At 43.1% G+C, this 15,400-nt stretch overlaps 1 protein-coding gene across 1 annotated transcript in view; it reads left to right on the forward strand.

The window, feature by feature from the left end:
* Nucleotides 1-5,760: 5,760 nt before the first annotated feature.
* syngr3a (synaptogyrin 3a) overlaps nt 5,761-15,400 on the forward strand; it is a gene marked incomplete at its 3' end in the record, with an annotated part of 21,818 nt that continues 12,178 nt past the window's right edge. Inside the window, exon 1 of the mRNA XM_084328975.1 lies at nt 5,761-5,896. Coding sequence (XP_084185101.1) covers nt 5,792-5,896 — 105 coding nt within the window. The 5' untranslated portion in view covers nt 5,761-5,791. The remainder of the gene's footprint in view (nt 5,897-15,400) is intronic.

A 15,400-nucleotide genomic window follows, 5' to 3' on the forward strand; every position in this document is an offset into this window, starting at 1 on the left:
CTACTCTGCATCCTGATGAATGGGCTGTTGTTGGAACTGTTCAAGGAAGGACAGCCGCACATCACACCACATAAACACACATGCACCCCTGGGCTCTATTCCCCGTACCTGGTTCAACTAAGTCGATCAAGAGTCCCATTATCCAGATTCAATTAACCCGATGTTTGAATCCGGGATTTTCCTGTTCCTCGAAGGTCGATTCAGTCTCGTTCATTTGAACCAGACTTGAGACTCAGGATAATTGCGCGCGCCCGCCTCAGCTGAAAAGACAGCAAGTGTCGATAGCAGAAATCCTGATCTTCTAACGGCATTGATTGATTGATTGATTTAAAACTTTATTAACAGATTGCAGAATGGGCGTGCCTCCTGGCAGTATAGGCTTATGGAATGAATAATCAAATGAGATCTTGCTAGCGAAAATAATTAGTTCAGCTCTTTCAGAATAACGATAAAAACAAGCCCAAATAGTATATCTAATTGATACGAATTATATCATGAGGATATCTGTATGTGCTTAGGTATTATGTACTATATAAATACATGGTTTCCAAAGAGAGGCTTGGAGGGAGGCTTGCAGTTACACTATTAATCAGGTTTTAATCTGTTTCGGACCTAATCCATACATGCATTGAATTGATTACCATTTGGTTTATACCAGTGACACCTCATGTTCATCATCAGATAACAGTGCTTGAAAAGATAAATGCATTTTCTCAATCAATCAAAAACGTCAAAGGCTCATTCAATTTATCAAGTCACGTCACGTCATCAAATCCATCAAACAGCGCATCTCCTCATATATTTTAATCCCAGTTACAATATCACAATAACGTGTGACACTGTCACAGTGATACAATTAAATACTCCACAGATTCAGATTCCTCATAATTCATATCCACAATCCGCGCATAGACGCTTCAGCTTGAATGAAACGCATCCGGGTGCTCCGTTAAGCAAATACACAGCGAAGAATATTAAACTAATCAGAGCCAAACACCCGATAGGTTTCATTCATTAAAAATATCCCAGCGGGATTCATATTTGCAATGATCAGTCCGTTATTAAAATAACTGTGTGTGTCGCGACTCGCGAGCGCCGTATCCGTATAAATATGACGTGCATTATATAGGACAAAGTAAATTCATAGGCTGAATATGATTTATTATCAGCGTTACTGCAGACCTATTATCTTACATTTCAAACGAAGCACAAAAACATAATTCAGAATGGCATAATGGGATCTAGACTGTGAGAAATATTTCAGGAAGGGAGCTGGGATTTCTTTGCGGGGGCGTGGCCATAGTTCATCCAGCTAACTGAACTTAACCCTGCCCTCGACCAGGTTCAAACTTTTTGATCTGTTGTCATAGTGATTTAGACAATCGAGCGTCAGGGAATGGAAAGGTCTGGCTTAAGTCAAGCTATGCTGAAAATTATCCGGCTAACTCAGTTAGCCAGGTACGGGGAACGGGGCCCTGCTGGTATCCACAGCTAGTGTTTGTTTATTATGAACCTTCAGATAATTGAAGTAGCCCGCCCCTACACCCTATATACCCAACAACATCTGGGCCCCGTTCCCCGTACCTGGTTCAACTAAGTCGATCAAGATGTCATTATCCAGCTTCAGTTAACCCGATGTTTGAAGCCGGGATTTTCCTGTTCCTCGAAGGTGGATTCAGTCTCGTTAACTCGATTCAGACTTGGGCCCCAGGATAAATGCGCGCGGCCGCTTCAGTTGAAAAGCCAGCACGTATCGATGGCAGAGATCCTGATTCTCTAACGGCATTGATTGATTAATTGATTTAAAACTTTATTGACAGATTGCAATACGGCTCAATCGCCTCGCCGACAAGTTAAATGCGTTATCTAGGCTAATTTTAAGTCCCTCATTACCTCAATCAATCAGATTATATTTCTTTAAACTTGCCTGCTGGATTGAATAATCAAATGAGATCTTGCTAGCGAAAATAATTAGTTAAACTGTTATACAGAATTACGATACGGCTCTCTTACCCATTGATTGATGTGTGGTCGATCTTTTACTTATCTCCACTGTGGTCTAACGGGTTGTTCTTTTGACTTTCACGCAGACGACCGCAGGGCCGCGGGAACTATAAAACGGCAGGGGGTGCTGGGGGGTCGCCAGATGAAATTTTTTTTTTTTTTTTTTTTTGCGGTCAGGCCACTGAACTTAGAAGCAGGCCAGGCCAGTGTTTCTATTTGCACCAGCGCAATAGTTAGATAACCTAGATGGGGAACAACCAGGAGATCACTGCAACTCACACAAGTTGGAGAACTATCTCTCTCTCTCTCTCTCTTGCTCTCACACACACACAAAGGGAGCCGCATGTGATTGGTGGAGGCGGGATCCTTACGAAAAACTGCTAATCATTGACACATGCTAGCCTGTAATAATCCCCCCCAGAAAAATGTACTTTGCATTTGATATATTGCAAATATATGCCATCACACACACTGGCATTTAAAGGGTTAGAATTATAAAATGAATATGTGGTGTTATGATCAGGGCTGAAGTTGAATAAAATATTGTATTTATCAATTACAAAAAACCTGTGTTGTTGCTAATCATACATATGCTAGCCTGTTTTTTAACAATAAGTTGTGATGCCATCACAAACACTGGCATTTAAAGGGTACAAATAAAAAAAATGCCTGCACCAGAATGCAGGAAATTAAGTCTTTGTAACAAAAAAAATCCTGGTGGGGGACCCCCAGACCCCCTGCTTAAAAAGTGGCCTGACTGGGGCTATATTTCCTGGCCTGAATGATTTCCCCAGTCCGGCCCTGGTTAAAAGCCTCCAATGCTTATTAGTGTGTGTGCGTTTGAACGTTTGCATGTTTCAACCATACATTTCCATTTAAAATAATTTTTTTTTACCTCCTATAATAATGGGGGTCGCGGCTCTCTGACACAGTTTTTTTTGGGTCGCGGCCTGAAAAATTTGGGAACCCCTGGTCTAGCCTGTACCCCCCAGACATGTTGCTGGCCCCGTCAAAACAGTATCCTATCAGCCTCTCCATGGGCAGGTCGAGGCGTAAAAGTATTTTATACACAAAAACAGCGTCTCGGCTGTTGTGTCTGGGCCGGGCATTGTAAAAACCCCAAAAGAAGTTCTGAGCTTCCAAGTTGTCATCGGCTAACTGTATATTACACGAGAATTGTTCTTTTCCAGTGAGTGACATCAGTGGTTCCGTCAGCGCTCAAGCCAAAGATTGGGCTTTTGGATGCTTTGCCTCTAATTTGTCGCTGAATATCATGGGCAAGCAGCTGTAAGATTTCGTTTTGGATGTTGTTGGACATCCAGTTGTCTCTCTTTTGGAGCCAATTCTTCAACTCGGGATCAGACTCGGTGCGCACTCTTTCCATCATGAGCTGCCATAACACCCCATCCCTATTTGCATCACCCCTCAGTGGAAGCCCCTGGCGCCCGAGGGGGGGTATAGGGGAACAGACTCAGTTAACTCTTCAATACCTGATGCTGAGGCTGAACCTGTCGTCTCTGTCTCTCTCTGACGTTTATCAGATTTAGTGGGACTGTCACTGGGACCGGCAGGACGTTTCGAAAATAAATCTGATATTTTTCTTTTCTGCGAGTGAGACATTCTGTGCTAGCAAAGTCTGACTACTAGCTCAAATCGACTGACTGCGCAAGCACTGTATCACATTAGCTCAGTGGTTCGTGGCGCGTGGGAAGGGCGGGAGACGGGAGCTGAATACAATTAGTTGTTTCACCTGTCATTCAATCAGTCTGTGACAGTCTGTCATCACTCGAAAATCTACTCGGTTTTACACGTATGATTGTGTACATACAGTAGTGTAATGAATGAATGAAAACTTTATTTAACAGATTGGAGAATGGCTACAATACAGTACGGCTCAATACACACAATATTAAAATGGTGATGTGCTTTGAGCAGGATAAACTTATAATATACAGTGTTACAGTTATACAGTTACAGTATATACAAATATATAAATACTGCCAAAGAAAAAGAAAAAAAAAAATATATATATATATTGAGAGGGGGTGCTGCAGCACCCCCCGCACCCCCCCTTCCCGCGTCCCTGGACGACCGGGGTTCGAAACCCTAGTCTTTTCCTTCTTTTTGCAATATAGGAATAATTCAATTTGGTGCACGTTGAGAGCTATATAAAGAATGACATGTAGACAATGCATGTAGATTTATAATATTTTAACTTAAAACCAGGCTACTTTGGCGTATAATCATTAATATTATATTCAAAAAAATTATATTGGAAACACAGGGTTTCGAACACCGGTCGCTGGGTTGGCAGGGTTGAGCACTACCGCTGCGCCACTGTGCCAGATGGGATAAATTCATTGTTTATACATTAATGAACGAGAGACCCGTGTTTAGAATATTCTTTATTTTGAATGAAGTTTTATTTCTTTATCCTCATTCATTAATGTGACGTCAACGGCTCATTCAATTTCTCAAATCCGTCAAACAGCGCATCTCATCAGACATCTTAATCCCAGTTACAATTAAAATAACCACAAAGTCATAATGTGTACATCGCACCGAGCGAGCGCCACGGTATATATAACGTGCATTATTTAGGACAAAGTGAATTTAGTATCAGCATTTTGGGTCTATTTTACATTTCAAAAGCCCCCTCTGGAAGAATGGAGCACAAAAACATAATTCAGAATGGTATAATGCAGATCGTAGACTGTGGGAATAATTTCAGGAAACGGGCTGTCACTTCTTTGCGGGGGCGTGGCGATGGTTGATCCGGCTAACTTGAACTTAAACCCTGCTTTCGACCAGGCTCAAACTTTTGGATCTGTTGTCATGGTGATTTGGAAAATCCAGGTACGGGGAGCCGGAAAGTCCGGCTTAAGTCAGACTTAACCGAAAGTTATCCGGCTAACTCAGTTATCCAGGTACGGGGAACGGGGCCCAGCTCTCTCGCTTTCTTTCTCTCTCGCTCTCTCAACTAAATTCAAGATGCTTTATTGGTATGAATGCATTGACAATATTCTCAGAGCCTCAGCAAGGCAATTATGGTAAACGCTAACAAAGTAAAGTCTCACACACTCAGTATATAGTCCATAACTATTGGGAGTTTTTATTTGTTGCTCGAGACACACAATCAATATTTTGTATTTATTATAAACAATTGTGTGTATTGTGATATTATGAACCATCAGAGATGGCTATGGTTAGTTATTCATCCATCCTGAGACATCAGGACAAAATATTGACACGGAATTGTAAAACATTATCTTTAACTTGCTCCCCAACAACTAGCGATCACCTTAAATCCATCACGGGTACATTCGCGCCCTCTACTGGCGGGATGGCCGAAATGTGAAGCTGTGATTATTATGGACCATAATCATAATTTCAGTAGAGCTGCTTTGAAGGGAGAGGAGAGATGTACAGTATAGGCTCTACGCTGCTGACTCAATACCCTGCTCGTATGTGAATCTAGAATCATCATCATTACTCATTAGAATGATCCATCCCTTTCGTTAGTCTTTGTTGTTACACCTGCACACCGTGGGCTTTGGCTGCTGATGCTTGAGCCTATTGCTGCTGCTGCTGCTATACTGTCGGAGTGTCGGGTCGGGTGAGAGGAGGACCACAGACCAGCACGGGCACGTCAGCCGTGCGCGCCCCCGCCCAGCAGCTCTGCCGTTCGTGTCGTGCGCCCCTCAAAGTGCGCGCAGGACCCGCCGTCCCCACAGCAGCAGCCCATCCAGCCGTGGAGCCGCGAGGAGCGCAGCCAGCGAGAGAGAAGATGATGGACGGAGTGGGATCGTTCGGAGCGGGCCTGGCCGGATCCACCATCGACCCGATTGCCTTTGCCAAGCAGCCTCAGACCATCCTCAGAGTCCTGTCCTGGGTAAGACTATAGAGGTCTCACGGTACCGGGGGGTCTTCTCTGTTGTCGTCGCTGCACGGGACCCGTGACGTGGTACCACCGCAAATAGCCTCGAGAAATCCACCGATAATTGATGGGCAGGGTCTGTGTCGAATAACGGTTTACCTTAGTGGTGGTACTCATGTCTAATTGGCATCAGGATAGGCGGCCCAATTTAAAGCTCTGGCGTAAATGTATATTTGTTGTGATTGTGATATCAAACTGGACGAAGGCCATACAATTGATTTCATTACAGTTGTTTTAATTGGATACGAATAGACTCAGGCCTGTCCACGGAACATGTTTTCCATACTGTACCTTGCCTGCTGCTAATGCTTGCCAAATGTGTGTAAATACAAGGTGTGTCATCATAGACTATAGCTATAGGCCTGTTAGTTCATAAATTCGTGTTTGTATAGATTGAAGACCACCATAATAATCATTCTACAGCATTCCACCGCCTCCGGTGGGGGCCACTGCTCGTCGTCATTCTCTCTAGAATAGCCTACAGATACGGTAGGCTTGGCTATTGATTTCCTCTCGTTCTCTCTAAATGATACTGTTAGCCGATACCATATACTCACTTATTTTATGGGGGGATTGCATTTTCACTGGAGCCAATGATTGCGCTAATTGACCTGAAACGGTTACGCGGGCCGCGTCATGATCATCACGCACGCCGGAGTCTTGGGACGTGATGTTTTCCTAACGTTTGATTTACCGCATCATCTTTGGTCGGTTGCCTCTTTAAAGCAAGAGAGCATGTGCGAGAACAATCTTTGCATGTAAGCTTATGTTCTTTTATCACTCATAGTCAGATAGCCTACTATATTAGCCTACAACTTGCTGATTTTCTGATCACTATAAAGCATAGGAGAAACAAATCCGTACCCCATCTCTCTCTCTCTCTCTCTCTCTCTCTCTCTCTCTCTCTCTCTCTCTCTCTCTCTCTCTCTCTCTCTCTCTCTCTCTGTCTCCCTGTCTCTCTCTCTCTCTCAGTATAAAAGAGCTATACTATTATATTATGACATGCTTCTTTTCATCCATCCCTATTCCCTGCCCGTAGATATTTGTCCTTCAGCCTATGAGCTTTCACGCTCTTCTTAACCTGCTTGTTTGTCAGTTGCCATCTGCTAAGTGTCAAACTGTCACCGTTATGTCATAGCTCAGTCTCTGATATTGTGTGTGTGTGAGTGTGTGTGTGTGTGCGCGCGTGTGTGTGTGTGTGCGTGCGTGCGTGTGTGTGTGTGATGTCATAGTATTAGTACCCTATAGGCAATGTGTCAGTCAGCATCCCTTCTCTGCTCCTGTGATTCTTCCCTCAAGGTGCACTAAGAGTTCAAATACTTTCAACAGTGGTGTTTCCCATGCGTAGCTTAGCACTGTGTTTTAGCTATGTTTTCTAGTCATACATCTGTGTTTTGGTGCCCATCAAAATGTTGAAAGTTTAGGAAGTATATTATGGCCATTCCCATGCTTAATTATGTCTATGCAATAGCAACCCCTCCCCTATCCCCACTCAACTCCAACCCACACATCAGACTAAAACAAAATACGTAAACAAAGTAATACCAAGAGGCACGCTTTTGCCTAGAGGTCACACCGTCTGACCATGCACATTACAGATTCTACATTTACATTTAGTCATTTAGCTGATGCTTTTATCCAAAGTGACTTACAAATTGTTAACAACAAGTCAGTAAGAGAGGTACCTCTCTGCCAGCTAAGGGTCAGTGGCATTGCTCGTCAAATAGTATTGAGTGGCGGTAGCCAGTAAATCAGCTGGCAGTGCATTGCAGTAGTCGAGGCGAGACATAACTAGGGATGGGTACCTTTCACATTTGAACCGATACCGGTACCGGTACCTGTGAATCGATGCCGGTACCCAACGGTACCTTTTTTCGGTACTTTAGTCTCAAGAAATTTTATTTACCTACCTGAGTCGTGAAAAAAAATAATCCAAACTTCAAATAACTACAATTTCGACAGTTTTCGGCTTGCCATTGCTCCGACTGCTTTGTTGTTGAATCAAGTCAAATCCTAGGTAAGCATATATTGTGCGTGTGAACGTTGACATGAAAAGAAAAAAGGTAAAAAAAACTTGATTCGATACTCGGTAGTACCGACGTGTTTCGGTTCGGTACCTCAAAAGTACCGAATTCGGTACCATGTCTGTTGATTGCAGGAGGAGATGGGTGGCTTCTTTTGTCAGGAAGGGGCGGATCCTTCTGACGTTGCTCAGGAAGAATCTGCAGGTTCTGGTTGTTGAGGCGATGTGAGCAGAGAAGTTCAGCCGGTCATCAAGGACTACACCTACTGTGTAGTAGTAGGGTGCCTCTCCACGATGACGGTTGTCAAGGTAGGATGACAGCCATACCAGTGCAGAGCCATACAACTCCCATTCCTGCCAGGGATGCAAGGAGGATCTGATGGTTGACTGTGGCTCAGGAGGTAGAGCAGTCGTCTGGCAATCCGGAGGTTCCTGGTTCGATTCCCGCTCCTCCCGGGCAGCGTGTCGATGTGTCCTTGAGCAAGACACTTAACCCCTAATTGCTCCTGATGAGCAGGTTGGCACCTTGCATGGTTGCCTCCGCCGTCGGTGTGTGAATGTGTGAGTGAATGGGTAAAATGTGAGTAACAAATTGTAAAGTGCTTTGGATAAAAGCGCTATATAAAAAAGCAGCCATTTACCATTTACCATCTGATGGTTGACTGTGTCGAAGCCCAGCACCCCAATAAGATATGTAGATGATCATAGCTCTACGGCTCAGAACTCTCTGTTAACCCTTTTGGTAGTGGGGTAGTGAAAGGGTTAACCCTATGTATTGTCGCAGTGAAAGGGTTAACCCTTTGGTAGTGTGGTAGTGAAAGGGTTAATACTTACTAGATGTCAGAGGTCCTTGTCGTGTGCCCGGCTGAGAAGCAGAGCAGTACTCTCCCCCGTCGCCACTGACTATATTCACGCGACGGGCCATTTTGCTCCCATGTCACGCTCAGGTTGGACCGTTGGGTTCCCTTCCACATGGAATGGTGTGAATATGGTCCATTGAAGTCGGCAGATCAGACAGTGGGACAGTGTAGTGCAGAGCCTGGAGAGGATAGATGATGTCATCTCTGTGATCTTGGCGTTGGTTGAGAAGGAGCCGCTGTTTGTTTTCCCCTCGTCTTTTTGCTGACCTGAGAGTTGTTTGATACGATGTGGAAACTGAAACCCTGGCTTATTCTATGCGTGTGAAATCATATCAGTTATTTACTCACCGGGCTTTCAGAATCATTGTAAATTCCCCCCCCCCCCCCCCCCCCCCCCCCAAAGCTTTTGGAGTAGAAAGCAAGAAAAAGCTTTGTCTTTAACAATGCAACATTTATTTTGTATTTTTGTGATCATCTTTAACCCTTTCACTACCACACTACAGAAGGTTAACCTTTTCACTACCACAATACACATGGTTAACCCTTTCACTACCACACTAATAGAAGTCTACCTTTCACTACCACACTACAGAAGGTTAATTTTTCACTACCACACTACAGAAGGTTAATCTTTCACTACCACACTACAGAAGGTTAACCTTTCACTACCACACTACAGAAGGTTAATCTTTCACTACCACACTACAGAAGTTTACCTTTCACTACCACACTACAGACAGTTAAGTGATATTTCACTTTAGTAGAACCTGTCATATCTCAGTAGTTTTACCTATATCTAAGTGCATCTACGAGTAAGTTAGTGACCACTGCTGTCCCTGTCGTCTGCTGTCAACATCACCATTCACTTCCATTCATTTTGGGGACCTAATCTGAATATCATACTTCTGAAGCATAAATAAATTATACAGAAATATTATTCTGTATAATATATGCATATTACTTGTTAATGGCTTTAAATAGAGGTGAGGGTACTGACTCCTACTGAAGTGAAATATCCCTTTAAAGCTTCTTTGAATGGTTATGCATGTAATGGTATAATAAATAATCAAATCAAATCAAATCAAATCTAATAATTGTATATAGCCTATAGATAAGCATTATATATTCATGCTGAATTGTGGCATCTTATGGGCATGCTATTCTTGTGCATGATATTGAGAACGAAATAATCAGTAACAAGTCAATCAGTCAACCAACCAACCAACCAATCAACCAACCAACCAACCAACCAACCAACCAACCAACCAACCAATCAACCAAACAAGCCGCCAACCAAATGCTCTCAGTTGAAGTTTGGCAGGTGAGTATGTTGGTTCTGCAGGTCACCTGGGCAGGTAGCAAGCTGCTCTCCAGTGTCTCCTCTTCATCAGACAGTACAGTAGAGGACCTGCTCTTCATCAGACAGTACAGTACAGTAGAGGACCTGCTCTTCATCAGACAGTACGGTACAGTAGAGGACCTCCTCTTCATCAGACAGTATGGTACAGTAGAGGACCTCCTCTTCATCAGACAGTACGGTACAGTAGAGGACCTGCTCTTCAGTCTCTCCTCTTCATCAGACAGTACAGTAGAGGACCTCCTCTTCATCAGACAGTACAGTAGAGGACCTGCTCTTCATCAGACAGTACGGTACAGTAGAGGACCTGCTCTCCAGTCTCTCCTCTTCATCAGACAGTACGGTACAGTAGAGGACCTGCTCTTCATCAGACAGTACGGTACAGTAGAGGACCTCCTCTTCATCAGACAGTACGGTACAGTAGAGGACCTCCTCTTCATCAGACAGTACGGTACAGTAGAGGACCTGCTCTTCATCAGACAGTACGATACAGTAGAGGCCCTCCTCTTCATCAGACAGTACGGTACAGTAGAGGACCTGCTCTTCATCAGACAGTACGATACAGTAGAGGACCTCCTCTTCATCAGACAGTACGGTACAGTAGAGGACCTGCTCTTCATCAGACAGTACGGTACAGTAGAGGACCTCCTCTTCATCAGACAGTACGGTACAGTAGAGGACCTCCTCTTCATCAGACAGTACGGTACAGTAGAGGACCTGCTCTTCATCAGACAGTACGGTACAGTAGAGGACCTCCTCTTCATCAGACAGTACGGTACAGTAGAGGACCTCCTCTTCATCAGACAGTACGGTACAGTAGATGACCTCCTCTTCATCAGACAGTACGGTACAGTAGAGGACCTGCTCTTCATCAGACAGTACGGTACAGTAGAGGACCTCCTCTTCATCAGACAGTACGGTACAGTAGAGGACCTGCTCTCCAGTCTCTCCTCTTCATCAGACAGTACGGTACAGTAGAGGACCTGCTCTTCAGTCTCTCCTCTTCATCAGTACGGTACAGTAGAGGACCTGCTCTCCAGTCTCTCCTCTTCATCAGTACGGTACAGTAGACTAGTAGAGGACCTGCTCTCCAGTCTCTCCTCTTCATCAGTATGGTACAGTAGAGGACCTGCTCTCCAGTCTCTCCTCTTCATCAGTATGGTACAGTAGAGGACCTGCTCTCCAGTCTCCTCTTCATCAGTACAGTACAGTAGAGGACCTGCTCTTCATCAGACAGTACGGTACAGTAGAGGACCTCCTCTTCATCAGTACGGTACAGTAGAGGACCTGCTCTCCAGTCTCTCCTCTTCATCAGTACGGTACAGTAGAGGACCTGCTCTCCAGTCTCTCCTCTTCATCAGTATGGTACAGTAGAGGACCTGCTCTCCAGTCTCTCCTCTTCATCAGTATGGTACAGTAGAGGACCTGCTCTCCAGTCTATCCTCTTCATCAGTATGGTACAGTAGAGGACCTCCTCTTCATCAGTACGGTACAGTAGAGGACCTGCTCTTCATCAGTATGGTACAGTAGAGGACCTCCTCTTCATCAGTACGGTACAGTAGAGGACCTGCTCTTCAGTGTATCCTCTTCATCAGACAGTACGGTACAATAGAGTACAGTACAGTATAGTACAGTAGAGTACAGTACGGTACAGTACAGTAGAGGACCGCACTGTGCCTGAGCTCACTGAGCCCAGAATCAGTTAGTTTTAGTTTTTCTAAATCTAATTTCACTTTACTGGGGAGTCCACTTGGCACTGTGGCCAGGGCAACGAAGACCCATAGAGATGTATAGAATAGAATAGAATAGAAATACTTTATTCATCCTGAGGGAAATTTGGCACTACAAATCGCTCACAGTAAACAGTAAACATTTAGGTAGACAAAAACAAAAGTCACGAATAACAATAAAATAAGCCTAAGAATAAAATACGGTCCGGGATATACATTTCCTATGTTACATTCTAATATAAAATATACAGTAAAAATATACATAAATATACAGTAAGTGTAAAATTGTCGGTTTAAAAGTAAAAGTAAAAGTCCATCATATACATAGTCTGTCCACTATCTGGTGTCATTGCAATGCGTTTTCTATTCTTTCTTATACAGTAAAAAGGGGGAAGAACACTATATTCATATGACTTGTATTCTGCTTACAGCTTCGAAATTCCACTTGTTTCGTTTAACGTAAAGCCTTTTAAATATAATCAAAACGTTCCCGTGTTTCTGCGGTCTGCGCAAAATAATAACGAGTTGAGCTTTATGATTTATGATGAATTGAAAATGGGGGACCCTGATGTAAACAAGACGAAAGTCTTTCTCTGGTCTGCATCCCCAATTAACAATTGTATGTACTGAGCTGTACTGTACTGTACCCATTCTGCAATCTGTTAATAAACTTTTCAATCAATCAATCAATCAAGCTACGCGGAGCGCAGTCAGTCAGTAGCCTACACCCCGTATATTCCGATAACGCTATATAAACCATGCTGCATTCATTCTGAGAGAAAGATCTATTATTCCAAATGCTATTTATAGGGTTTTGACCATAATTACACTACTGTTGCTATTTTACAATGAACTATAATGAACTACGGTTCATACAGAACATCCAGTGTTATTATGCACAGAAGCTCATTTCCTTGTTGTAATAATATATTCTACCACTGGGCGCCAGGTACGCATGGTCCGAGCTGTGCGTAAATATAAGCACGAAGTCAAGTTCAAGTTGAAATTGATGAATCCCACTCTTTGCTTAGAAATGATCGTACGCACAGGGTAAGCACAAATCTGTGCGTAGAACACGTTGATGAATGAGGGCCCAGGAAGATAGTACCGTCACCCTGTGCTTGGTGATGCAGTGAGGCACAGTGATGCATTGTAAAGTCTGATGGCTGTCGGAATGAAGGACTTCCTGTGCCGTTCAGTGCTACATCTTGGGAGTCTTAGTCTAGAACTGAACATGCTCCTTCTTTCAGCCAAGTCTGTGTATAGTGGGTGGGAGGGGTTGTCTCTGATGGCATGTATTGTGCTGACTAATAATAATAATAATAATAATAATAATAATAATAATAATAATAATAATAATAATAATAATAATAATAATAATAATAATAATAATATAGTAGTGTATCTGTTGATGGATAAGGTTTCCCTGAGTGTAAAGAATGCTTCCATCTCATATGATTGTATCTCGTATGACTTAACCACCAAAGTGTGTGTGTGTGTGTGTGTGTGTGTGTGTGTGTGTGTGTGTGCGTGTGTGAGTGTGTGTGTGTGTGTGTGTGCGTGTGCGTGCATGCATACGTGTGTGTATGTGTATGTGTGTGTTTGTGTGTGTGTTTGGGGGGGAGACATCACATGGCCTATTTCTGGCACCAAGTGTTTGTCAGCTGATCAGCGTCTGTGTGCTGGTTCAGGATGAAGGAGAGAGACAGACTGAAGAAGATGGTTGTTAACGTAAAGGTCATAAGGACTCTACCAAATGAATGGAGTCAGATGTAAATAAGTTTATACCAGTAAAAGCAGAGGCGGCTTGTTTGAATGAGCAACAGCTTTGCAGTGTTTATGGTCTTAGACAGATATTAACATTTTAAACTCAGAATCTCATTCAGTGGATTTTTTTTTAAGGGATTTTTTTGTTATATTTTGGGTGCATACCGATTTAACCTTTTCTGACGATTTACAAAAAAGAGGGTAAACTAGTATAGTTTTGACATCAAATTGATAAAGTATTTTATTTACAATATTGAAATTGACATTCATGATATGTAAGCAGTTGGTTGCTATTCAGTCAGTTTCATGAATGACGTGAATGACGTGCGTTGAGTTTTCAATGAGGTCATCGCCTCCTATTCATTTTGAATGACATGTTTGAGTTGTCAGCCCCCTATTCATTTCCCCAACTGTCTTTCCTCTTCCTATATTCCAACCTCTTTGACTTAATATTCAAACACAAGAAAAATATCTTTAAGACCCCCCCCCCCCTTCAGAAAATCTTTGTCCTTTGAAAATTATAGGCACTTCTCTTACTTCTCTCTCTATCACAATTTTCATAACTGGTATTTGGAAAGGAATTCCATCCTGAGCATGACATAAGAGCAAAATGGCCGCCATATGTGAATAATGGTCAATTGCCTTCTTTGGGCTAAGTCTTTGCTAAGTTACCCAGAGAATACTTGCTAGTTGCTACTGATAAATTATTTACTCTGGGATAACCCTGCTTACACTATGACACACTGTATGCAAGGACACATTTTAAACCCTATATTTGCTTTTTTATAATTTACATGTATTGATTATGTTCTCAGATTCTTCTAGTGGCAGGGCCAACTTGCCAACAGTGGGTGGCCTCCACAGCTGAATGACAGTAGAGGAACCAGGGGGCGACCAGGCAGAGTAATCTCCTGATTGCTCTACCCGTTTGGAAAATATTGATCTGAAACATAACAACCCCATCTCCATCTCTGACACACACACACACACACACACACACACACACACACACACACACACACACACACACACACACACACACACACACACACACACACACAGACTCACAGACACACATACACACACACACACACACACACACACACACACACACACACACGCACACACACACACACACACGTACACACTTCAAAGCTTTATTTGAATCCAGTAATGTAATCATAACATCAGATTCAGATTTTTCAGAGGTTCGTTGTGGTTTTAAGGACATAAAAAAATGGAGCATTGTCTCCACCACATGGCTTGGCTGCCTGAACTTTGACCTTTTTATTTGATGCCTGCAATATTCAGGCCACTAACCGCAAGTTATGTGGCCTTGTGCGTTATTTCACAGAAGAATCTTGTGTTGTGAAATAATGCAAGATTCTTTATTTTGAGAACCAAATATCAGAACCATTAGTCTGTAGACATCGCCAAGACCTCTGTTATGACCGACGTGCAAGTTTGTTATTTTTGTAAGTTTGCTATAGAAATGCAGCCATTCATCAATGGTCTTATACATTTAAACAAACTCACTCTCACTCGAAATGTCTTTCTAACATGCAGAGTAGTACCCTCCCACATATACTCACACCCACACACACACACACACACCACACACACACACACACACACACACACACACACACACACACACACACACACACACACACACACACACACACACACACACACACACACACACTCTCTCTCTCACCCACA

This window comes from Notolepis coatsorum (assembly GCF_963971535.1).
Source record: "Notolepis coatsorum genome assembly, chromosome: 14".
In the NCBI taxonomy this organism is placed as follows: domain Eukaryota; kingdom Metazoa; phylum Chordata; class Actinopteri; order Aulopiformes; family Paralepididae; genus Notolepis; species Notolepis coatsorum.